General features: G+C 44.0%; 1 protein-coding gene across 3 annotated transcripts in view; it reads left to right on the top strand.

Moving 5' to 3' along the window:
* The first annotated feature begins 18,300 nt into the window (after window positions 1–18,300).
* The window catches only part of LOC147882019 (uncharacterized), a 49,762-nt gene continuing 42,880 nt past the window's right edge, over window positions 18,301–25,182 (top strand). The window contains exons 1-9 of one of the 3 annotated variants that reach the window (XM_087401629.1): window positions 18,301–18,861; window positions 18,943–19,012; window positions 19,098–19,225; window positions 19,307–19,485; window positions 19,629–19,784; window positions 20,082–20,192; window positions 20,315–20,530; window positions 20,637–20,698; window positions 20,847–20,898. In XM_087401629.1, the coding sequence (XP_087257755.1) occupies window positions 18,696–18,861; window positions 18,943–19,012; window positions 19,098–19,225; window positions 19,307–19,485; window positions 19,629–19,784; window positions 20,082–20,192; window positions 20,315–20,530; window positions 20,637–20,698; window positions 20,847–20,898 (1,140 nt within the window). In that variant the 5' untranslated portion in view covers window positions 18,301–18,695. Of the gene's footprint in view, window positions 18,862–18,942; window positions 19,013–19,097; window positions 19,226–19,295; window positions 19,486–19,628; window positions 19,785–20,081; window positions 20,193–20,314; window positions 20,531–20,636; window positions 20,699–20,846; window positions 20,899–25,182 lie in introns of those variants that run through there. The other 2 variants (XM_087401630.1, XM_087401631.1) reach the window with 2 other exon arrangements.

Below are 25,182 nucleotides of genomic sequence, written 5' to 3'. Positions count from 1 at the left end.
TAGGGTATCCTAAGAGCCATGCAAAGTTTCATCCCCAACAGATAAGTCCACATGCGTATTTGGTTAGTACGTGCGCCACTTTTCATGCGTAGTCACTAGTAGGGATTGTAAAAATCTACGCATTATACCTTCCACGTGGCACATACCAAATGAGTTGGAGACCGAATCTTGCATGGATGTAGGTCTAGGGTAGCCTAAGATCCGTGCAAAGTTTCATCCCCAACAGATAACTTCACATGTGTATTTGGTTAGTACGTGCGCCATTTTTCATACGTAGTCACTAGTAGAGATTGTAAAAATGTATGCATTATACCTTCCTCGTGGCACATACCAAATCAGTTGGAGACCAAATCTTGTGTGGATGTAGGTCTAGGGTAGCCTAAGATCCGTGCAAAGTTTCATCCCCAACAGATAAGTCCACATGCGTATTTGGTTAGTATGTGCACCATTTTTCATACGCAGTCATTAGTAGGGATTGTAAAAATGTACGCATTATACCTTCCACGTGGCACATACCAAACCAGTTGGAGACCAAATCTTGTGTGGATGTAGGTCTAGGGTAGCCTAAGAGCTGTGCAAAGTTTCATCCCCAACAGATAAGTCCACATGCGTATTTGGTTAGTACGTGCGCCATTTTTCATACGTAGTCACTAGTAGGGATTATAAAAATGTACACATTATACCTTCCAAGTGGCACATACCAAATCATTTGGAGACCAAATCTTGTATAGATGTAGCTCTAGGGTATCCTAAGAGCCGTGCAAAGTTTCATCCCCAATAGATAAGTCCACATGCATATTTAGTTAGTACGTGCACCATTTTTCAGTGCGCCATTTTTCATACGATCACTAGTAGGGATTGTAAAAATGTAAGCATTATACCTTCCATGTGGCACATACCAAATCAGTTGGAGACTAAATCTTGTGTGGATGTAGGTCTAGGGTAGCCTAAGAGCCGTGCAAAGTTTCATCCAGAATAGATATGTCCACATGCATATTTGGTTAGTACGTGCGCCATTTTTCATGCGTAGTCACTAGTAGGGATTGTAAAAATGTACGCATTATACCTTCCATGTGGCACATACCAAATCAGTTGGAGACCAAATCTTAGGTGGATGTAGGTCTAGGGTAGCCTAAGAGCCGTGCAAAGTTTCATCCCCAACAGATAAGTCCACATGTGTATTTGGTTAGTACGCGCGCCATTTTTCATACGTAGTCACTAGTAGGGATTTTAAATATGTACGCATTATACCTTCCACGTTGCACATACCAAATTAGTTGGAGACCAAATCTTGCGTGGATGTAGGTCTAGGGTAGCCTAAGAGCCGTGCAAAGTTTCATCCCCAACAGATAAGTCCACATGCATATTTGGTTAGTATGTGCGCCATTTTTCATACGTAGTCACTAGTAGGGATTGTAAAAATGTATGCATTATACCTTCCACGTGGCACATACCAAATCAGTTGGAGACCAAATCTTGCATGGATGTAGGTCTAGGGTAGCTAAGAGCGGTGCAAAGTTTCAGCCCCAACAGATAAGTCCACATGCGTATTTGGTTAGTACATGCGCCATTTTTCATACGTAGTCACTAGTAGGGATTGTAAAAATGTACGCATTATACCTTCCACATGGCACATACCAAATCAGTTGGAGACCAAATCTTGCATGGATGTAGGTCTAGGGAGCCTAAGAGTTGTGCAAAGTTTCATCCCCAACAGATAAGTCCACATGCGTATTTGGTTAGTATGTGCGCCATTTTTCATACGTAGTCACTAGTAGGGATTGTAAGAATGTACGCATTATACCTTCCATGTGGCACATACCAAATCAATTGGAGACCAAATCTTGCGTGGATGTAGGTCTAGGGAGCCTAAGAGTCGTGGGAAGTTTCAACCCTAACTGATAAGTCCACATGCGTATTTGGTTAGTACGTGCACCATTTTTCATACGTAGTCACTAGTAGGGATTGTAAAAATGTATGCATTATACCTTCCATGTGGCACATACCAAATCAGTTGGAGACCAAATCTTGCATGGATATAGGTCTAGGGTATCCTAAGAGTGGTGCAAAGTTTCATCCCCAACAGATAAGTCCACATGCATATTTGGTTAGTACGTGCGCCATTTTTCATACGTAGTCACTAGTAGGGATTGTTAAAATGTATGCATTATACCTTCCATGTGGCACATACCAAATCAGTTGGAGACCAAATCTTGCATGGATGTAGGTCTATGGTAGCCTAAGAGCTGTGCAAAGTTTCATCCCCAACAGGTAAGTCCACATGCATATTTGGTTAGTATGTGCGCCATTTTCCATACGTAGTCACTAGTAGGGAGTGCTTGCAAAAATGTACGCATTTTACCTTTCACATGGCACATACCAAATCAGTCGAAGACAAATCTTGCATGGATGTAGGTCTATGGTAGCCTAAGAGTCGTGCAAAGTTTCATCCCCAACAGATAAGTCCACATGCGTATTGGGTTAGTACGTGTGCCATTTTCCATAGGTAGTCACTAGTAGGGAGTGCTTGCAAAAATGTACGCATTATACCTTTCATGTGGCACATGCCAAATCAATTGGAGACCAAATCTTGCATGGATGTAGGTCTAGGGTAGCCTAAGAGCCATGTGAAGTTTCATCCCCAACAGATAAGTCCACATGCATATTTGGTTAGTACATGCATCACTAGTAGGGAGTGCTTGCAAAAATGTATGCATTATATCTTCCACGTGGCACATACCAAATCATTTGGAGACCAAATCTTGCATCGATTTAGGTCTAGGGTAGCCTAAGAGCCGTGCAGAGTTTTATCCCCAACAGATAAGTCCACATGCGTATTTGGTTAGTACGTGCACGAATTTTCTTAGTCACATTTTTAAAATGTCCTAAAGCACAAAACACAATTACAACATAACTACTAATAAACAATTTTTTGTTTTACAAAAACAACAAATCCCATTGAGAAGGCAACGGAGATCATGTATAAGATAGAATCTAATACGATGATGTGTATGAACGTGTATAAAACCATCATAGTGAAATACAAAATATGAGTCCATGAAAATTACAATGGTACGGTCACACAGTGAGCCTATACAATTTCATGTCTACTAGCTCTATGGCTTTGAGAACCCATTCTCAATGAAAGTAGGATGGAAGGTGTGACAAAGTGATGGGGAGGCAAGAATGGCTAAGAATGGGTGAAATGAACCAAAACGTGGTGTCTTATAGAGAGCCTGATCTCATCCACTAGATTGCTCTTGATTATTATTGGTGGAGAAGGTGCTAAGATTGAAAATAATTGGCTACTAAAATTCTGTTTAATTTTGTTTTGAAACTAATTTTTGTGGTCTACTCAAATGAGTTGATTTTAATCATATTATATATACATGGAATCCAATGTTAATTTTTAATATTTGCATCGTTTGATTTTATTTTAGTTTAATATTCACATAACATATGTGCTTATCTTGATTAATATTTTTGTTAATGCAATTTGAGAATAATCTATGTGATAAATCATGATAATTTGATTATTTTTCCACTTCCAAATATCTCCAAATACCTCGATCGTGGTCATAAACCATGATAATTTGATTATTTTGCCACTTTTTGGATACCTCCAAATACCTTGATCGTGGTCATAAACCATGACAATTTGATGATTTTGCCACTTCCAAATACCTCGATCGTGGTCAAAAGCCTCAATCGTGGTATTCTATGCCTCACGCACTCAAATCATATGCATGTATAACTTACCATGCATGTTGATGATGTGGCTCGCCATCATCATGATGTGTATACATGTGGCTGATGTGGCACCATGCATGGTGATGATGTGGCAAGATGGTGTGGAATATATGAGTCTCTTCCATGACATGGAAATGTGATGTGGCATGATGAGTTAGCATTCATGAGGTGGTAGATTGACATGGCAAATTGAGGTGGAGGGATTGGTGATGTGGCAATGTTGATGAGGTATGCCAAGGTGGCAAGGTGTGATGACATGGTTCCAAGAGTTCCTATGATGTGGAATGATGAGGTGGCACATGTGGTTGATGTGGCAGCACATGTGGCAATCTAAGGTGACATGGCAAGGAGTGATGTCACATCTCCTTCATGACATGGCACCATGCGGTCTAACAACGTGGCATGGTGGCAAGGCAAAAATAGATGACTCAGCCTTCCACATGGGCAGCATGCACACTCCAAAGGCTTGCCACTAGGGTTGGTGATGCTCCTAGCCTACCTCACCAAGCCTAATACCAAGCCTACCTTGTCTTGGTATTAGGCTTGGGTGGCCCTTTTTCCCCCCACAAAAGGGAGATTTCACTCTTGGAGGCCATATTGTACGTTTCCCTTACTCAAATTTAACCAAAATTTTTTCCTCTTATTCATCATGCGGAGGGCTAAAAATATTGACATTTTTGAAATGTTTGGTCCTGTTTGAGAATTACTAGATTTATTTTTAATATTCTTTATTGATCCTCTAAGGAGTAAAAGTAAAAATGAAACTTCAATCTTCCTAAATCTAACCGTTGGATTTGGGATTTGATGATTGAACCACACACCCTTATGTGCCTACTAACCTTCCACCAAATTGGATTTTCTTAATTATTCAAAATACTAAAAAAATGTGGTGTGCTACTAAAATGCATGTATTTTATGACCTTATTTATTATAAATAATTATTTATAATTAGATAAGTCATTCAAATAATTACCAATAAATCAAGTTAAGCTCTACAGAATGTAAAAAGACCACCTATAAAGTTTCAATAACATTTAATCTAAAATGAGTGAGAAATTTAGAATTTAATATGACACTCTCTGTTCGTGACAAAAGTGTGACCGCCCTGGAACCATGTCGTGTGACACAAAGAAATTTTTTGTGTGTGCATTGAATTTTTGATCAGACTATACCATTGTGTGCACAATAACATGTGTGATGTTGTGTCTAAAGACTTCAGAGACTAGATCCATAGGGAAGTAGGTGAGATTTGCATTTTTGTGTGCTAAAAAGCTTGTTTTTCCACCTCCTAAGGATTGGGGAGTGAACAAAAAGTGGACACCCTTAGCTTGCTACTTCCCGGTGGATACTAAGATTTGTGGTAATGAATATAAGCAATCTATGTTTGAAATGGAAAGTGGAACATACCTTTTGTGTATCTGTTGCCTTTTGATTCTTGTTTGGCTAACTGTTGGTCGTTGTAATTGCCCATATACTCACGAAGGTCCCTATAATTGCTAAATCCATTGATGTACATAGCTAGGTGGTCACCTATAACATTGACCAAATGCATTTGGTTTGTTGTCAAGTCCTGTGTTCTCCTGGCTACCACGGGTGCGCTTGTTTTCGCATTCTTTTTGTACATCTCAAACGACTACAACAAAGTGTAATCGTAAGTATAGGAGTGAAGATACAAGAGAAGAATTTCATTTTTTTTTTTGTGTTTTGGTAATTTGTACCTTGTTTGTATCCATTTGTGTTTTTTCTTTACACCTTTTGATCTACCAGCAATTGAATCCTGTAGAAGAAAAGATGCAAGAAACAAGAATGAAAAGATTATGTTCGAGGGTAGCACACCAGTGGAGAGATGTATACATGTTCTGCAATGCAAATGTGAACGCCTACTTTGTCATGAAAAAGGCTGTCATAGAATATCTAGCGGCATCGGGGTGAAGAAGTTCGGATCTGGAAGAGCGAGGATTCGCAACTTTGATCTCTCAATTCCACGAGATAGCATCACGTATCCAAGGCCAAGTGCAAACGCTTCACGAAAAATGAGCAACACTTTGTTTGAGATTGTTGCACCTTGTGATTTGTGCCCCATTATTGCATATGTGAGTGTCAAAGAAAATGTTGATTTGTGGTACCATTTGCCATTGACCGCCTTTCACTAATGTTTGGGATGATGTATTGTAATTTTTGCTCTATTTGTGTCGATAATGATAGTAATACCAATTATATTGCCCATTCCAAATGTATTAAGTTCATGGATCTCGCATGTTGCTCCGTTTGCAGCACCAATGGTGAAGTCAATGTTTTCTATCATCATCACCCTTGCTCCAATGCTAATTTTGTTGATCTCATTGAAAGTACCATCGTTAAGCCATTCGTGAATTGTTGGTTCATCAACCGCATTCATGTGAAGAGATATATGAACAACTAACTCTGGCGGATGAAAATTTTCAATCAATAGCTCATTGTATGTGCGCATGTGCACTTTGTGTGTGCATATAATGGTGGTGGTTCTATCGATGAATCGAAGAGCCTCTTCTTCGTTGATAATGTAACCATATCACGGCTGCTCCAGTCGATGCAGTCAATAGGACTGTCTTGTTTTGTGAGACGAGATGTACTTTATGAGAAAGGTCTTTCTACTTCCTGGAGTTCCAGTGATGATGTGCAATTCTGCCTTTGATGCTGAGAGTTTCCTCTAGATCGAATCTTGCTCGATAGTAAGTGCTGCATTGGTGACCATCTTGAACTTGTGCAAGATTTGTAGCATTTTCAATCTTGTTTGACTCTCAAAAGGTCATTGGTCAACAGCTGGTGTCTCCAATGGATTGTCTCTGATGAATGTGAATTTATGTAAAATCATGTTGATGAGTTGGTCTATATGATTGGTTGTAAGCAGGCTTCGTTCTGTGTGCTATGTGTCATACATTTCGAGGTCGTCGTTATTCAAGATGAGGCCACGTATTTGGCATTTCACAAAGTATGACTTTGTAGTGTTGTTTTCTGATATAAGATCAGTCTCATTTCGGAAGCTCATTCTCTGCAAAAGCACATTATAGAAGAACCCTTCGGCTTGATGACCAGGGTAATATTCCGTGAATCTGATGACCCTGCTATTCTTCACCACATGATTACCGAAACCATCATTCTCGATTTTGTTACGGATATTTTGTTTTGCCTTATGGGTGACGTATGTTTTGTGATACTCATAGAATGTGGTATCCTCAAGGCATGCAAGCCTTCCACAATAGAGGTCAATCGAATGCATGACGATGTTGTGGTTTCTTGAGATCATTCGTTGACGTAGTGTAGGAGGAGATGAGTCAACAGAGTGAACACACTCGCTCCTTGTGATTACTGGGATCTGCAAGCAATTTAGCGCAACTTCTGTCAGTGACACTTGTTGTGATAGGAGGGTTGTTGCTATGAGTTTCAATTTTAAAGTGTCAAGATTCTACAACCCCAATCTTGCTGCATCCTCTAGCCGAATGTTTAATTTTTCCATGGGCTCTGCCTTCATTGCGTATTTGAGAAGGTAGTCTAATATCACAAAGTTCGTCATGCCTTGTATGTTCATGTGGGCTCCCCACAAGAGCAACAATACTGGATGGTAAGGAACGACGTTCTGATGCTCGGATGCAGGACAAAAGTAAAGACATCTTTGTGTGGGGGGACCTAGGACTCGGTTCTAGGGTCAGCTATATGTCAAACAAAAATCCATACTTGCATGAGTGATGTGCCAATCCTGTGTAGTAGCTTCTTCAGCAAATATGTAGCTGTTTTGATAATACTAGATTACGTAGTGTTGTAGTCTGAGGCCATGCATCATCTTGTCTGGGAATGTATGCAGCAATCTCATTTGTTATTCATGCACAATCGTCTTGATCAACCCATAGTATGAGATGTGCATGCAGGGATCCCCTGTTTTGTATTTCGTATCGAAAAACATGGTGGTCGATGCGGCCTAGAAGACCATTTGATGGTAGTATATATTTGTGCATGAATAAATGGAATCGTATATGAAACAGGGTCACGCATTCAACAGGGCAATCTTTCCAAGAGAACTATGCGTTGTACTTTTTCGCGATGCTCTCTATGGTGGTGTTCGCGATGCTCTCTATAGCAGTGATCTCTTGCCATCGAGTATCTGATACCTCATCTACAGTAAATGTCAAGAAGAAGTTTGGAAGACCCCATACGTCAACCATTGCTATTAGGTCCTTCAATTGTCTTCAATTCCATGATGGTGTTCCGAGCATCGTGGATGGCATGATGTATCGTAACACATGATTGTGATCAGTAGCATCTCAATTGCTTTTCTTGAACTGGTCAATATCACACTATAAACACATCGTGTTGCTACTGTTTGCGATCATGATTGCCTGTTTTAGTTGGTACATAATTAGCATGTATGACTTGTACAATGTGTAGATTGAGAACAATGTGCTTATTCTGAATTTGATGTAGTCAGCAAATTGAATGGACCCTTCATAGTTACCATGTGCAAATGAAAATAGGAAAGGGAACACCGCAACCTCTATCATCAACCATTGTTGGTTGCCGTTCACTTGGAATGACGCCACTCTCTCTGATAGCATTTCTGTGGCTCGTAGTTGTATTGATCCAAACTCATGCATGTCCTTGGTTTGAAAAGCTTGCCGGTTTATCAGTTCTGTCATGTTCTGCAGTAATGATAGTTCTGGCTATGATTCTGCTCTTGACATCGACTCAAATGGCAGTGACTCTTTGTGTACTTGTAAGATGCTTGCAATAGTTTCGGGAGGCAAGATGCACATGCCTATCCTGAGATTTGGTCGCTCATCCATTTTTTTGTATTTTTGTATGATTGGGTTATCTATTATGTTGTATGCCAAAATGTGCGAGAGCTCAATTGCCAGCATGTATCTTGTACAAGTTGTATCTATTATTGGTTTCATCCACAAAATCAATGGATTGTCCAACAACGACCTTCAATCAAGCATGCCTTTTGCAATTGCGTTTGTTGTGGACATTACTAAAACTGAGATGCCTACAACGCTCTGCAATTGCGTATGGAGGTGGTTCTACTTTAACAATCGACGTATGTAATCTAGTAGCAATTGAACCACATATGCAGAGTGCTATGTATTTCGCGAGCAACTGTGGCATGGTGTGCACGTTACCTCGATACACGAATCCTCACAGGCATCAATGAGAATAACGTTGGCCAATGTTGCCACGTGGGCCAAAATGTTGGCAAGATTTAAAACTGTAAATTTCTGTTGCTTCGCTTGTAGTGATGTAGCACCACATATTCCACAAATATCTATCGATGAGAATATTGACATGCAGTCAGACATCCATTGACCAAGTGTTTGCTCGATCATGGGCCAAGATAAAGAGGAGGGCCTTAAGGAGAGTTTTCTAGATATCAAATCATTTTTCTTTGCTATGGATCCATCTCCTCTCACAGAGCATTCTATGGTTTTATCTACATGTGGTTGTTGCAGCTTTGAGGGAGGGTACTTGTTGATGTCGTGTCATGGAATGTATGTTTGTTAGATATCAATGCTCCACTCTCATGTAACTACGCGGGAACCAGCTAACTCTACTTGTAAGCCCCCCATATGAGGAGAAGGCATTTGAGTAGCTCGGTTATCCGGTAGGTCCTGGTTTGGACACCAGATGGGGGCCATGTGTGGCCTGATGGCTGGGCTGAGTTGGCACACTGCCAACTAGGCTACATGCAAGTGCAAGAAGGCATCCCATGACTGACCGCACTGAGGGTAGACAGAGCATTTCTCGAGGCAGCCCACTCTCGGGTTGCGAGGCCCGTTTGGAGCCTCAGATGATCCCAGATGGCTCTGGGCTGAACGGAGAGGGGCTGAACGGAGACTGTAGGTTGATTGCTCTATTTTGCGCACCAGTTCTATCGTGTGGTCGGTGGCCTATTTCGGGACCGACCCCCAGTCGATCGTTTTGGGCGGACTGGGTCGGTCACCCAATTGGGTCTAGCCGACTACTAGTGGTGGCTATATAAGAGCAAGCCCGTGAAGCCCATTTCATCACTGGCTACAGCAACCCTGATTCCTTAGCATCCAGCCTCCGTCCTCTACTGCTTCCAGCTCGCCATAGAAGCTTCTTTCACAAGAGCGCATGGTTGGGAGGCAGCGCCATCTATTGTATCAGTTCTACAGTAATCAAATTTTTTATTCTCCATACTATCTGGTTTTCTCTCTTGGGTACGAGATCCTATTATCTGTTGAGCACAGACGTATTATTTTCTTACATGGTATCAAAGCCTAGACTCTAGCAAGAAGATTTGGTAGTGTGTTTCTGTTTGCGAGCAGATTGTGAGAGATGGCCCAACCCGCAAGACTGTGAATCCCACCGTTCGGTGAAAGCGAAAAGTTGGACGGCTCTAACTATCCACTTTGGAAGTTCAAGATGAAGACCATCCTAAGCGCATACGAGCTTTGGGATACTGCTACTGGGGTGGACGTGAAGCCGGTTGCGAGATCGGATCCAGCTAATGCAGGACAACAGATAGTACCAATTGCGGATGAGATTCTCGCGTGGACAAGAAGAAATGCAGACGCACTGTGTTCTATTGTCTGCAGTGTAAGTGATTCCGTCATGGCGTTAATTCAACATGTCACCACAGCGGAGGAGGCATGGATGGTCTTGAAAAATCAGTACGAGACCACGAATTAGATGCAGATTCAGAATCTGGAGACTCAACTCATGAACAAGAAATTGTCTGAATCTTAAGCGACAGAGAAGTTCATCACCAGGGTCAAGAATCTACGCGATCAGATGACTGCGATTGGCATCACCATCACCAGTAAGAATCTAGCACGAAGGTGCATACGGATTCTCCCACCAAAGTACGATAGTCTTGTTACGGTGCTGAATACGCAGAACAAAAATCCGCCCCTCAACTTTGAGGATTTCAGCGCGATGCTTCTGGAGGAGGAGATGCGTCAAAAGACGAGGACTAGAGAAGATTTGGCTTTCTACGCTAGATCAAAGAAAGGTAAGGGTAAGGACTCTGGTAACCCATCTTCTTCTGATGATAAAAAGAGATGGAAGAAGATCAAGTGCTTCTATTGCAACAAGGCAGGGCACAAGCAGAATGAGTGCCGCAAGAAGATTGCAGATGAGAAGAACGGAGTAAAGAAAGAGTCCAGCAACATCGCGCAGGCAGTACCAGTAGAGCTGTTTGTAGCAATTGAGGAGATTTGCACGGAGGCAGTTCATGTACCTCTGGATGAACCTTGGATCATTGACAATGGTGCATCGTGCCACATGACCAGTCGGAAGGATTGGTATACCTCTCTACAGCCGGTAGGAAATGACATCCTGGTAGCAGTCGGCAGTGATGCAAAATGTCCAGCAAAAGGAAATGGTACGATCGCTCTCAAGTCAGATGGAGTTGTAAAACAGTTATCTGATGTTCTTTATGTGCCAGATATCAAGAGGAACTTGTCCGTTTCTAAGATCACGGATCGGGACCTCAAAGTTTAATTCAATAAGAATGGTGCACAGATTCTGGATCTTCAAGGGAAGGTCATTAGTAAAGGTACACGGCGCAACAACATCTACGAACTCTCAGCTTTCAATACTCGAGCCGATGTGAAGAACACTAAGCTGTGGCATGAGAGGTTTGGTCATCTAAACCTTAGTTCTTTGAAGGAGATGCATAAAAGTGGAATGATTGCAGACCTACCAGAAATTATAGATCTACCTGATGTATGTGAAGCTTGCATGATGGGCAAGCAGCATCGGCAGCCCTTTCCTAAAGAGGCCAACAGGGAGACGGAAGCTTTGGGTGGTTCCTACTACTTCATGACACTGATCGACGACTGCAGTAGAAGGATATGGATATACTTCCTGAAGACTAAAGACGAGGCTTTTAGTAAGTTCAAGGAATGGCATGTAATGGTCGAGAAAGAAACGGGAAGGGTGAAGAAATTGAGATCAAACAGAGGTGGAGAGTTCACATCAACTGAATTCGAAAGTTACTGCAAAAGTCACGAGATCAAGAGGCAGAAACCCCCGCCACATACATCACAGCAAAATGGAGTAGCAGAACGCAAGATGCACGTCATCTGCAAAATGGGAAGGAGTATGATGAAAGGGAAAGATTTGCCAAAGACTTTCTGGGCTGAAGCATGTAACACTGTAGTTTCAATTCTGAATCATAGCTACACGAAGGCTGTGAATGGGATGACTCCACTGCAGGCCTTTTTTGGTAAGAAACCTTCAGCTGCACATTTCAGAGTTTTTGGATGTCACTGTTTTGTGCATGTCCCTGATGCTAACAGGACCAAATGGGAACCGAAGAGCTGGAAGTGTATTTTCTTGGGCTACAGTGAAGACGCGAAGGGTTACCGTCTCTATAACCCTGTTATTAAGAAGGTTATAGTAAGTCGCGATGTGGTCTTCTTAGAACAACCGCATCAATTGGAGGAGGATCCTTCCTTCCCAGACAACCAGGACCAGGATATCCATCCAGTACCACCACCAACAGCAGACCGAACTCCCCCAACGGTGCTTGGGAGGATTCAAGATAAAGAAGATGAAGAAGAGCCTGCAGAACCACAATGGCAATGGCCATTCCTGAAGTGGGTAGAGCAGCTTTTGGATGGCATTTTGGATGGCAAAGAACCTCCAGCCTTGAGGGGGAACCATCCGAACACCGCTGGTCCAAGAGATTAGAGGAGCAAAGAAGGGCACAGGAACACTTGGTCAACTATGCTTTGATGACAGAGGTGATCCGTGTTGATGAACCCAAGTGTCTTGAAGAGGCACAGGGTGATGATAGGTGGATGGAGGCTATGCAGTTGGAGTATGGCTCCATAATGAAGAACAACACTTGGGACCTTGTGGATCGAGCACCAAAACGCAAGGTAATCGGCACCAAGTGGGTGTACAAGACCAAGTACAAGTCCAACGGCACGTTGGATAAGTACAAGGCTCGGCTCGTGGCAAAAGGATTCGCACAGGTACATGGTTTTGATTATCAAGATACTTTTGCTCCCACAGCTCGACTAACCACAATTCGCAGTGTTTTGGCTTTAGCTGCCCAGGGAAGTTGGCCCATGTTTTAGATGGATGTAAAATCCGCCTTTCTGAATGGGGATCTCAAGGAGGAGGTATACGTGGAACAACCACCAGGTTTTGTGATCCCCGATTCAGAAGGTAAAGTCTGTAAATTGAAGAAGGCACTTTACGGGCTGAAACAGGCCCCACAAGCATGGTATCAGCGAATTGATGCCTACTTTCTGTAAAACGGGTTCAGGAGGAGCCCATCAGATGCAAATTTGTACATCTTTAGAGAAGGAGGTAGGTGTATGATCATGGTCCTTTATGTGGACAACCTTGTCATAACAGGGAACCATGAAGAGAAGATCTCACAGACGAAGCATTTGCTAGGAAGAGAGTTTGAAATGACAGACCTCGGACTGATGCATTTCTGTTTGGGGATTGAAGTTTGGCAAGAGCCAAAATAGATCTTCATTTCACAACTGAAGTATGCTGGAGAGATACTGAAGGCATTTGGCATGGCTGAGTGCAAGACAGTTGGTACCCCTATGGAGGTTGACGTGAAGCTCTCAAACGAGGATTCATCACCACTGGTGGACGAAGCGAAGTACAGAAGGCTTGTGGGCAGTTTGATTTACTTGTGCTGCAACACGCAGCCGGACATCAGCTTTGCGATTGGTGTACTAAGCAGGTCAATAAGCCCTGGGAGAACCATTGGAGGGCAGGGATGCGGGTGCTGAAATACATCAAAGGCACACTTGATTATGGCATCACCTATAACAAGGACAACATCTTGACCGGATTTTGTGACTCGGATTGGGCAGGAGATGTGGACAGTAGGAGATCAGTGACAGGTTACTGTTTCTCACTTGGATCTGGAGCTGTGTCATGGGTCAGCAAGAAGCAACCTACAGTTGCTCTTTCTTCTACCGAGGCCGAGTACAAATCTGCATGCTTTGCTTCTTGGGAGGCAGTGTGGTTAAGGAGGATTTTGGGGGACATGGGTGCAGTGTAGAACAAGCCTACATAGTTATCATGTGACAATCAGAGTTGCATGGCGATTGCAAAGAACCCTATGTTCCACGCTCGCACAAAACACATTGAGATTCAATATCACTTTGTATGCGAGCTCATCATGGATGGAGAGGTCGACTTGGTGTACTATCCGACTACAGAGAATGCTGCGGACATCTTCACGAAGGCTCTTGGAAGAGACTTGTTGGAGAGGCATCTTCATCGACTTGGCATTGGGCCGAAAAGTAAGTTCACTTGCGGGTGGACATTTAGGGGGGGTGTTAGATATCAATGCTCCACTCTCGTGTAACTATGCAGGAACCAGCTAACTCTACTTGTAAGCCCCCCATATGAGGAGAAGTCATTTGAGTAGCTCAGTTATCCGGTAGGTCCTGGTTTGGACACTAGATGGGGGCCATGTGTGGCCTGATGGCTGGACGGAGTTGGCACACTGCCAACTAGGCTACATGCAAGTGCGGGAAGGCATCCCATGACTGACCGCACTGAGGGTAGACGGAGCATTTCTCGAGGCAGCCCACTCTCGGGTTGCGGGGCCCGTTTGGAGCCTCAGATGATCCTGGATGGCTCTATTTTGTGCACCGGTTCTATCGTGTGGCCAGTGGCCTATTTTGGGACCGACCCCTAGTCGACTGTTTTGGGTGGACTGGGTCGGTCACCCAATTAGGTCTAATCGACTACTAGTGGTGGCTATATAAGAGCAAGCCCGTGAAGCCCATTTCATCACTGGCTACAGCAACCCTGATTCCTTGGCATCCAACCTCCGTCTCTCTCTACTGTTTCTAGCTCGCCATAGAAGCTTCTTTCACAGGAGTGCACGGTTGGGAGGCAACGCCATCTATTGTATCAGTTCTATAGTAATCAAATTTCTGATTCTCCATACTATCTGGTTTTCTTTCTTGCGTACAAGATCCTGTTATCTCTTGAGCACAGACGTTGTATTATTTTCTTACAATGTTCTCATTCATTGTATCTATATCTAGAAATAGAAGTTTCAAATCAGGTTTGTACTATGTATGTATACAACTAATGTTTTACATTCTATACTAAGTAAACATCTTTTAGATAACTCCCATCCAAGTTTCATAAAATGAATGCAAGCAAAGTGGATAACCGGTTGGTATAAAAATTAATAATATTCAAGTTGGGAAGCTTCGTTTATTTTCTTTCATAAGAACATCGTATGTGCATTGCAAGATAGGTAAGAGATTGTGTGTTGCGTACCTCTCGAAAATAATTTTCTATCCAACAATGGGTTCATATCAAAGTTGTCATTGGGCTCGTATCAAACCTGTCAACCTTATCAAATACAAACAAAGCTGCGAGTAATCAAATGACTTAGTGATGGGCAATGCTAAAGACATTAAATGGGAATGCGTGCAGAAGAACATGGAAGTGTGTAAAAGGTGGCATGAGAGAAAAAAAACCATACATAACGTATGGCGAAGAGTTGGCACAACTCTCTTCGTAAAATGACAATCTTAGGGAAACGTGCCTTTTCTCAATTTAGTAAAATATCGTCTCTAGTGTTGGAGACGTGGTATGTAAACATGCATCATATTTTTGATGCGTTGTGCAAAAAAACATGGATTGGTGTAATAGCATACTTACGTGCACGGTTAGTTGTGTGACTTTGGTCAGCTGATTCGCTCCACTTCTTTACTATCGGATTCAAAGTACCTAGCAACAATATATAATTGAAGCGTCAACTATTTAGTCACGTGAACATATTTGTGCAAAAAACATAGATTGGTGTAATATCATACTTACGTGCATGATCAGCTGCGTGACTTTCATCAGCTGGCTCGCTCCGCTTATTTGCTATGGCATTCACAGTACCTGCCAAGAATGTGTGAAGTAGTTAATAACATGAAAACAATTGAATGTAAAGGCATGCATTCATTACTTCTAAGGTTGGCAGGCGTTCACATTAGATTGTTTGTTCAACTAATGTCATAAGTAATGAGCAGTCTATGTTTAGTACAACCATCCACGCATTATACTGTAACATTGAGACATCCGTTACTTGTTTTTTGCGAGACAAGGTAAAGAGAATTTGTAATTCTTCATTATGGCATGGCCTTCATCGGTGTATAATTACACAAAGTTTTGCCATCTGATTTTGAAATTTAATGTCGTCGTAATTCTCCTTGTCATAAGCCAAGACAAGGGAGTACGACCATCTATGGGGCTCTCACTAAATCACTCTCATCTGCACTTGTAAACCTTCTTGCAATCTAGGTGTTTCAAAATCATGTGATTTCTAATGACAAACCTTGGTTCGAAGTTAGTTGACTAATACTTTGCCGTCTAATAATGGTTTGCTGCTAATCACCATGTGGAGCTCTCAACATGCGTGGACAAAAAAGTTCAACAAAACAATGACGACCAGCAACAAAATCATCCAAGTCATTGCCACTAATCTCGCTCTCATCAAGCTGAGTTAATCTAGCTCTCGTCAAGTGGTTCACGGAGTACAGTAGTGTTTTCTCAACCATTGTTGGGCTATGCAATGCTAAGATAGCTCCTCAAGAACAAGTCGATAGTAGGTCACGAGTGCTTGAACCTCCCTTTTGCCACCATAGCACGATTACCTCACGCAACAAGAAACGAGCTATAGGGTGCACAATTGCCTAAAGCCATCATCATACGATTAGTATTTTCCCATAGTTTTTCCCACCTATCATTTGAGTTTTCTATCTCAAATGCTCCCTGACTTAGTTTCTTCAAAGAATCCAAGTTTTCTGCTTCCAATGGACTCGTTGGAATCTCTTAGAAAGAGGATAAATAGTCGGCATCACATTGTTCCGTAGCTCTTCCACTGCCCTGGCGACTAAAACAGGCATGCTCTTACCGCTTTGTCTCGAACCACAGAGAGTACAATACTTGCCTTCTTTGAGAACCTTCAAAAGGGCATCGATCTTGGGAGGACCGTAGTAGTAGAGTTCGGGCATCATTGCAAGGCCAACACCAAACCGCCGTGGTATCATCAACAGAGAATGTGTCATGGCTACGATGACCCTATATTTCTTCCGTGTCACAAGAGGTTAATGTTGTGGTAGTATGATAGGTAGCTCCTCCCCTATGACCTCCACTATGAGCCATGGCTTCGTGCGCAGGCGTCCCAGACGGAAACCTCCATCGTCGCCCAACTCTTGGTAAAATAAGAGCTCACGGACACTATTGGCTTCACCAATTCTTGGTAAATGAGAGCTCACGTACACCCGTGATGAACACAAGGTAGAAAAAGATCCACCAATCGGCCTCGATTACCACAATCTTCCACATCCATGAATTCGTAGGTACCTTGCTCTTATGATCGTTCTGAGATTTTGTTCCGATGCTTCATCTTACGATCATTGTGTGATCTTCTTTCTAATTCATGCGCTTATTTTGAGTAGAGAAAAATAGTATGCTCGAAGGTATACAACGACGCAATAGAATAAAGAAATAGAACGAATCACAAATGCATACGCAAGGGGAGTTGAAAAAATACACTATACCGATTGCAAGGAAGCCAGAATTCACAAATTTTTTAATAGGTATGGGAACGAGAGGAATAGGAGGCACTATTATTATAGCATCTCAACGTCAAACTACCTCTCGCAGAGACGGAGCCTCTGACCGAACGTGACGAACAGCTTCAAGAGTGAAGGAGGCTTCTCCAAACATAATGGCGTTCATTCTTGCTACACAAAAGCTTACATACGGTATACATTGTTTAGGGCAATCTTTCCTCGCAAGCGTGGAGTAGAGAGCCGACTACCTACAAGTCCAACGAGCTCGTTTACACTATACGTACACGGGCACTCAAGTTATTCGTTTAGAAAACAATCGTAGAGTTGAGGGAAACGAACCAACAAGCCGAAGCACACCTGAAAACCTGTGAGCCGTCGGCTTTGAAACAAAAGAATTAACATGGAAGTTGTTTCCTTGGTTTTTACTTGTTGAAGGCACGTTGTTTTTGGAAGTGTACTCAGTTGGACCCACGTTGTTTTTGGACGATCGATAATTTTAGACAAGGGATGATTCTAACGGCCTAGATTTGAGAAGTGCCAAGAACTGTCTAGTGCTGGCCAAGTAAACATGTATGTTTCTCATCTCCAACTAGAACCTTCTAGACCTTCCCATGAGGATAGGCCAAAAATACATAGAACCAATTTCAAAAAACAAGGTGAAGTAATTTCAGTGGGCCTCCTAGAGATGGTGCAGCCTGCCAGAGATGGTGCAGAGGAGAGAGAGAAAGAGGGAAAAAAAAGAAGGGGTGCAAATAGCAAGAAATAGAGAGTAGTGGAATATGGAATTTCTAAAAAAGCCTACAAGCTAAATTCTCCTCTCCAAGCAGGGCCATAGTTACTTAGGCTTCCAGTTCTTAAGTGGCAGGCCAATAATTTGGCTTCTCTAAACACGAAATTTTCAATTAATTAGACAGGCCAAAAAAGTTGAAATGAAAATAACCCATAGAAAATTGTTGGAAGAAGAAGAAGAAGAAGAAGAAGAAGAGAGGGTTTAAGAAACAAGAAGAAAGGAGGAGGAGGAGGAGGAGCAGGGGAGATGTAAGAGCAGGAGAAAGAGGAAGAGAGGAGGAAGAAGAAGAAGAAGAAGAAGAAGGGGGTTAAGAACGAAGAAGAAGTAGAAGAGAAGAAACTTGCTGGGAGAAAGAGGAAGAGAAGAAAGGAAGAAGAAGAAGAAGAAGAAGGGGTTTAAGAACGAAGAAGAAGCAGAAGAGAAGAGACTTGCTGGGAGAAAGAGGAAGAGAGGAAGAAGAAGAAGAAGGGTTTAAGAACGAAGAAGAAGCAGAAGAGACTGGTGGGAGAAGAAAGTAGAGAAGAAGCAGAAGAGACTGCTGGGAGCAGAAAGAGGAAGAGAGCAAGAAAGGAGCGAGCGCAGAGTCTATGGACCGAGCCCTCTGCTCAGCTCTCGATAGATCTGCCCTCGCAGCTGCCATGAGAAGTTTTGCCTCTCCTCGTTTCCTTCTCGGATTCCACCACCCTTCTCTGGTCTCCCGCACCCTGCCAGTACCTCGACGCTTGCTCCAGCAATCCACGGCGGTTTGTTCCGGTGAGTCGCACATCTTCCTCATCCCTTGCACTTCACAAATCGGACGCCTTTTAACTTTTCGAAGCCAATTTTGCCTTGCAGCTGCGTCAAACGCACCTGGGAAGCCGTCTCAGCATGCCTACTCCACTGAAAGGGCAGCTTCATCAACAAGGTGAGTCTGTTTATGTGTCTTCTGTCAGTGTTTCTTCTGTGTGATTCAAGTGCAAACTTAATCATCCTTACGAGGAGCATTTCAGAGGGCAGGTGTGGAGTCCGATGCAGGCTTGCGAGGCTAATTGGACCGAAATCACGGAGAATCTCCAACGCATCCATGCTGCCATGGGGTTGCAGGATTACCTTTTGGATGAGCACATTACGCTAAGAGGTTTGGCTCACATCTTTCCAAAGAATTGTGGACATCCACGGCGTATATTCCATCCCCTCATTCTCAGAAGGTTCTTGACAGGGAAGACTATGACGTGGGGAATGGAGAGTGATTGGACCATGAAATGGTGTATGGACGGTCGTTTCTACGAGCAATTTAGAAATGAGGAGTTTACACACGAATGGGGTCATGACGGCAATCTCACATGGTATACTGATGCTGGTGGTCGAGTTTCTAGGCTGGAGTTGGACGAGGGAGAGGTCAGCTATCTTGATTTAAGCTTGTAGTTTGCATTTTGTTAAAACAATATATCCTTTCCGTGTACGTTAGTTCTGTAAAGGGGAAAGATTGCATTGTATATTCTTCCGTGCTTCTTATGCTATCCGTTTTCATTTTGTTGCAGGTGTGTGCGCTTTGTGCGTGGGTTCGAACCGGGTTTTGGGTGACAGAAGAAGCCCAGAAGCGTTTAGTTGTTCAGCTTGAAGAACGTGGCTCGACTGCAGTGCTTTACTCTGCGGACTCTGAATTGGTTTTCTCTGTCAAGCTGAAGGATAAGGAGGCATGCCTATCCTGAACCAACCCTGAATCTTTTTGTTTTTGACACGTACGACTGAAGATAGGCATAACATAAACTTCTGAAAACTAAAGGCGAAGTAAGCACTTAGATTGTGTTGAAAGGTTTTCACAGCAGTGACCTACATCTCTGTTAAATCAATGCTTTTGGCGTGAGAACTTTCAAAATATCTATTGGATTTGTGGAGCTGTTCAAGATAATCAGGGGTGGAATTATTTGCTTATTCTGCCGCTTGGTCATCTCCAATGGTCTAATGATTGTCTATCATGCGTGTGCCAACAGGTGGTGGCACATGTAGTGGTCGACAAGACTAGTTGGTTGCCTGTGCGAATGTCTTTTCAAAAGTTTTGTTTCAGGGACCGCTGGAAATTTTCGAACTGGCAAAGCATTCTGGTCTGTAACGCGGGACTCTCTTGTAGAAAAGTCCTAAAAAGTTGTTGCTAACGTTGGTCTGTAATTTGAACTTGTAAATAAGTGCACTTTTTATTTTGATGGAAAGTGTCACTTTTGTGCAGCCAGACCGCCACTGTCGATTGCCAATCTTCAGCTCTCGGGCCTCTTCTTCAATAGGGCAGGAAAACTTTAAATTAATGAAAGTCGAAGTGGATTCAATCGAGAATGTTGAGAGTGACAAATCAGTGTACTCATGTCCCCTTTGCTTGGTGGTACCACGCTACAATCGGCACTATCCTCGAGCTGAGTTTGACAGCAATTACAAAGCTTCTGTTCAGGCAAGCGAGGATGTTTCATATTTTGACTGTAGTTGACAAGATCGGACTGAAGGTCTTGGAATTTTTTTTGAAAACTAACATCACAACTATAAAATCCTGGCTGCAGATGAGATATGCCAAGAGCGGCCATTACATGGTCCGACCGATTGTGAATGGGAAAGAAGCTGGGTATGTGAATATTGGAATGGGAATATGTTCTCTTTTCTGGCTGGTTTTAATAAAATGCCTAACTTACAGCTTGTAACAGCAAAACAAAATTTAAATTTTCCACCGTTAATGTGCATCAATGGTCTTATCTTTTCCCTTTCGGTGCTAGGTACTTTATAGTCGATACTGGAACAGGCTGTCTTGCCATCAACAGGAAAAAGGTACATTGCGTGCTGAACCAACTCATGCAGCATGAAGACAATTCCTTAATTCCGTATATCTGCTTAAAGGCAAACAGATCATGCAACAGAAGATTATCCTGAAATGGGTGAGGGGAGAGAGAGAGAGAGAGCAAGAGAGAGAGAGAGAGAGAGAGATTAACGTCCACGGGAGGCCTCACGGCCCTATGGGACAAAGTACACAGAAAAGCGAACTCATACAAGCCTCAGTGGGCTGAAGCAAAGGGCACGCTAGGACCCTTGCTGAGTACTAATCTATGCTAACAAAATCATAATCATGAATAGAAATAGTCAACTGCAACTGCATAGTGGACCAGATCAACCTATCCAGTATCAGGTACAAATTGAAAAACAGGGAAGGTACAAATTGAAAAACAGGGACTCAGAAACAGGATCAGAAACCAAAGCCTGGTACAGTGATGGCTCGCTGGTGGGCTGCGAAGATGTCTCGTATCTGTGTCTGTCGAGCTGTCTTGCGCTGCAGTGGGGGACGCGGTCTCCTCGCTCTCTGGACTCTCTGAGCTATGTCCAAAGTGACCTCTCGTCTCTGTCGGGCCCCCTTGAGGAAAGCTGTGATAGGTCGGACCTCAATTGAGTGTACTATGGGGACTCTCTGTTGTGCATGTGGTCTTTGTGTCCCTCTCTCGGTTGTACCGTGTCGGCTGCTCATCAAGACTGCTCTCGTGTCGGCTAGCTCCTCCTCCTCCACTCCACTATGTCTTGGGGCTGACTCAAATGTATAGAAGTCTGTGACGCGTCGCTGTGCCCGGTCATCCTCTATGTCCTGTGGTGGTCTGGCCATCCCCTACTGCTCTTTGATCTGTCGCAGTAGTGTCTCCCTGTGCCGACGCATCTCCATCAGATAAAGCCCGATACAGACCTGGTCATTGAAATGGATCAGTCGTGATAAAGGACCGAAGCCACTCCCCTCCAGGTAGAGACAGTGGTAGTGCCCCTGGATCTTGTAGTAGGCTGGGCAAACACAAAGAAAATGCTCCTCTGTCTCAACTGCCCCTAGCGTACATAGCGTGCAAATCCGTTGCTCTCTGGGTATACCTGCTGCTCTCTTGCCTCAATCCTCAGTTGATGGGACGAAATGACCAATGGCAATCCTCAAGTGCATGGGAGACTTCTTTGTCCTCGAGATACTGGGGTTTGGTGATGAATCCCTCCTCTAATACTCTCTAAAATTGGTCGCAGTAAAATTGGGTCTTGGTGGGGAGCTCCTGGTCCTCCCCCCAGGTCCGGGATGTATAAACCTGGAGGAGGTCTAATCGTATGATACGATTTATCTCATCTCGCAGGATCGGGGGCGCATCCATGCTGTACTGAAAGGGGTAAGCATGTCCATCTGGATACCATGCCTGGCAAGCCATGTAGATATGCATGCATACCATGTGTCTGCCCTGCTGTCCCCTAGTCGTCTGGATGACTCTAGGGCCAACCTCGGAAGTCTCTAGTGGGGTAAGTCCCAAACTCTGTGGATGAAAGTCGCTGTTTGAAAGATGGCATCAACCTGGAGAGGTGTCATGGCGAACTCTGCCTGTACTATCTCATGTGGGACTGAGGGCTTACATCGGATCCTCCTGGACACCATCGTCACTTGTAGCCGCTCGAAGCTCCTCCAATTTGTCCTCTGAAGATCGCATCTCCAGAAGGATGCTGCATACATGGCAGTCGGTCGCACTAGTGTGTCAAAAAGGCAACCCTTTGTCGGTGGATCTTGGAAGTGCGCCTGAAAGCACTGTCGCCCTAGTCTAGCCAAAGCACTACGCCCTCGTGTGAGCCGTGCCTGGACTGCATGGGTCATTGTGAAGATGGGTCCTGTGAAGACTGCTCCCAAATATGTGTACAACTGCACTATCTCCACTAGCTCACCACGATAGGTGAAACCAAGTTGGCGAATCGTTGCTCGTGAGGTGTTGAAGATCATAACCTTAGTTTTCCCAAGGTTGACCGTCAGGTCTCTCTCTCTCTGCAGAACACATCTAATGCCTCCAAATCTCTCTGCAGCCCCTTCGCCGAAGAGGATATAAGGACTGTATTATTTGCGTATAACAATATCTGTATGAGGAGATCACCCAGTAATGAACCCTCGCCCCGTAGGCGATGTATGAAAGATGTGATCTCATCGATGTAGAGTCCAAAGAGAGTCGGTGAGAGAGGGCAGCCTTGCTTCACCCCAATTGTGCTCGTGAGGTGTTGAAGATCATAACCTTAGTTTTCCCAAGGTTGACCGTCAGGTCTCTCTCTCTGCAGAACCCCTCTAATGCCTCCAGATCTCTTTGCAGCCCCTTCGCAGAAGAGGATATAAGCGTATAACAATGTCTGTATGAGATCACCCAGTAATGAACCCTTGCCCCCTAGAGCGATCTATGAAAGATGTGATCTCATCGATGTAGAGTCCAAAGAGAGTTGGTGAAAGAGGGCAGCTTTGCTTCACCCCAATTGTGCTCACGACCCAATCCGATAGATCGCCTTGAGCACAGACCCTACCTCTGACTGACTCATATAGGCTGATCACACCCCAGATCAGTGTCTCTAGAATCTGCGTCTCCTGTAGTCTCTTGATCATACAGGATCGTGGGATAGTGTCGAAAGCCTTTCGAAAGTCTATGAAACATGTGTAGACTTTCTAATGTTTGAACCTCGCCTCCTCAATGACAGCTCCTACCCATGTGCAAAGTGCTCTGTCTAGAGGCCCTCATGATCTTGTGCTTTCCGGTTGTGGAGCCGGCGAAGTGCAGCTTGCACAGTCTGCATTGCGATTAGATGGTAGGTAGTGGGCCTGGATAGAGGACACGTCTGGCGGTGTTTGCCTCGGGACATCATATAGGAAGCATGCATAAGTGTGCCACACTCCCGAATCAGTGATGGGGATGGGTGGCTTCCCCTCTGAAAGAAGTCCCCAGCCAGTGGTCGGGTCTCCTCCGTGAAATGATCTGATGATCTCATCCATCTTGTGTGTGAGGAAGGCTCGTCTCTTGTGGTGTGTCAGCCGTTGAAAGGTCGGGTGTGCCTCGTGTGACGTCAACTGACCCAAGGCTCGCTCCCGTGTGAGGTGGCCTTGCATCTCTCTGCACTCATCATCAAACCAGGGGTTTTGAGGCATCTTCCCATCTCGTACCTGTGAAGATCAGGTCGTAGGAAAGGATCTAGTGGCAACATCCTGTATCACTGTGACAAGGGTGGCTGAAGCGTGGGCGGGGTCTAAATCACCCTCCAGTAGGGCCGGAAGCTCTGTGGCTAAGTGACACACATACATTGGATCAAGGGCACGATCAAAGTGGATTTGGGTACGGACTGCGGTAGGAACTCTCCCTGTGACTGGGGTAGTAGCAAGAACACCGTAGGTCGGATATGAGTGGTTGGCTCCGAGTGGGGGGGGGTACAGTGAGGTCATGTATCCGTGAGACAAAAGCCAATGGGCCCAGTAGGTAGTCTACTGTGCTAGTCCTACCTCCATGTGGGAAACATGTGAATCCCCTAGATGATGGCCATCTCTGGAGCCCATTGTAGATGATGAGGTCATGAATAGCTCCTAGCTCAAGTAGGTGTTGCTCGTATGTTGTCACATGTGAGGTATTTGCAGAATGTCTCCGAATCCCAAGCTCTGCTGTATCTAACTCCGGCATCATGTGGGGGTCTCTCTTATGTGAAGTCAAGTAAGCCCACTTGCCTATCCCTCGTCCTTGCATTGAAATCCCCTAGAAGGAGGGCGTCTCCTTGTCTAGAGAACTCTACGATATCATCATGTATCGTCTCATAAGGGCTATGTCCCTCTGTAGTGACATCATGGGCATATGATGACGTGTCTGGAGGGAAGTAGCATACTGCAATGAAGATCGGTCGGGGATCTAGTAACTGTACTCATATCCACATATGATGTGCATGTTCCTCTCTTCGTACCACAGATATGAGTGGTCTCAAGTGTGTCTTGAAAAGGACAGCTACACCTCCAGAGCCTCATACTCCACTATTTCTCCTCAATTCTCTCCTATGAAGTGACTCCCAAATGTACCCTGCCCTGTCACTGTGGGCAGCCCTTTCTCTGGGCTCTCATGTGTCTCAGTGTAGAATATGATGTCTCTGTCTGTGTATGTCTCCGAGAAGCCATGTGGGTCGGACCAAAGGGTACCATTACAATTCCATACAGCCATACTTAGCTTGTTTTGTGCACTCCCCTCCCGGCTCTGACATAGTCATAGTTCCCTCTCTTCCTTCTCCCCTTCTCCCTTGTCACGGGGACGTGGTGATGGTGGTGAA

Source organism: Dipteris shenzhenensis, chromosome 30 (genome assembly GCF_047967505.1).
Source record: "Dipteris shenzhenensis isolate YYH24624 ecotype China chromosome 30, Dip_SZ_1.0, whole genome shotgun sequence".
Taxonomy (NCBI): Eukaryota; Viridiplantae; Streptophyta; class Polypodiopsida; order Gleicheniales; family Dipteridaceae; genus Dipteris; species Dipteris shenzhenensis.
The sequence above is the reverse complement of the archived record's forward strand: the minus strand, read 5'-3'. Positions and strand labels throughout refer to the sequence as shown.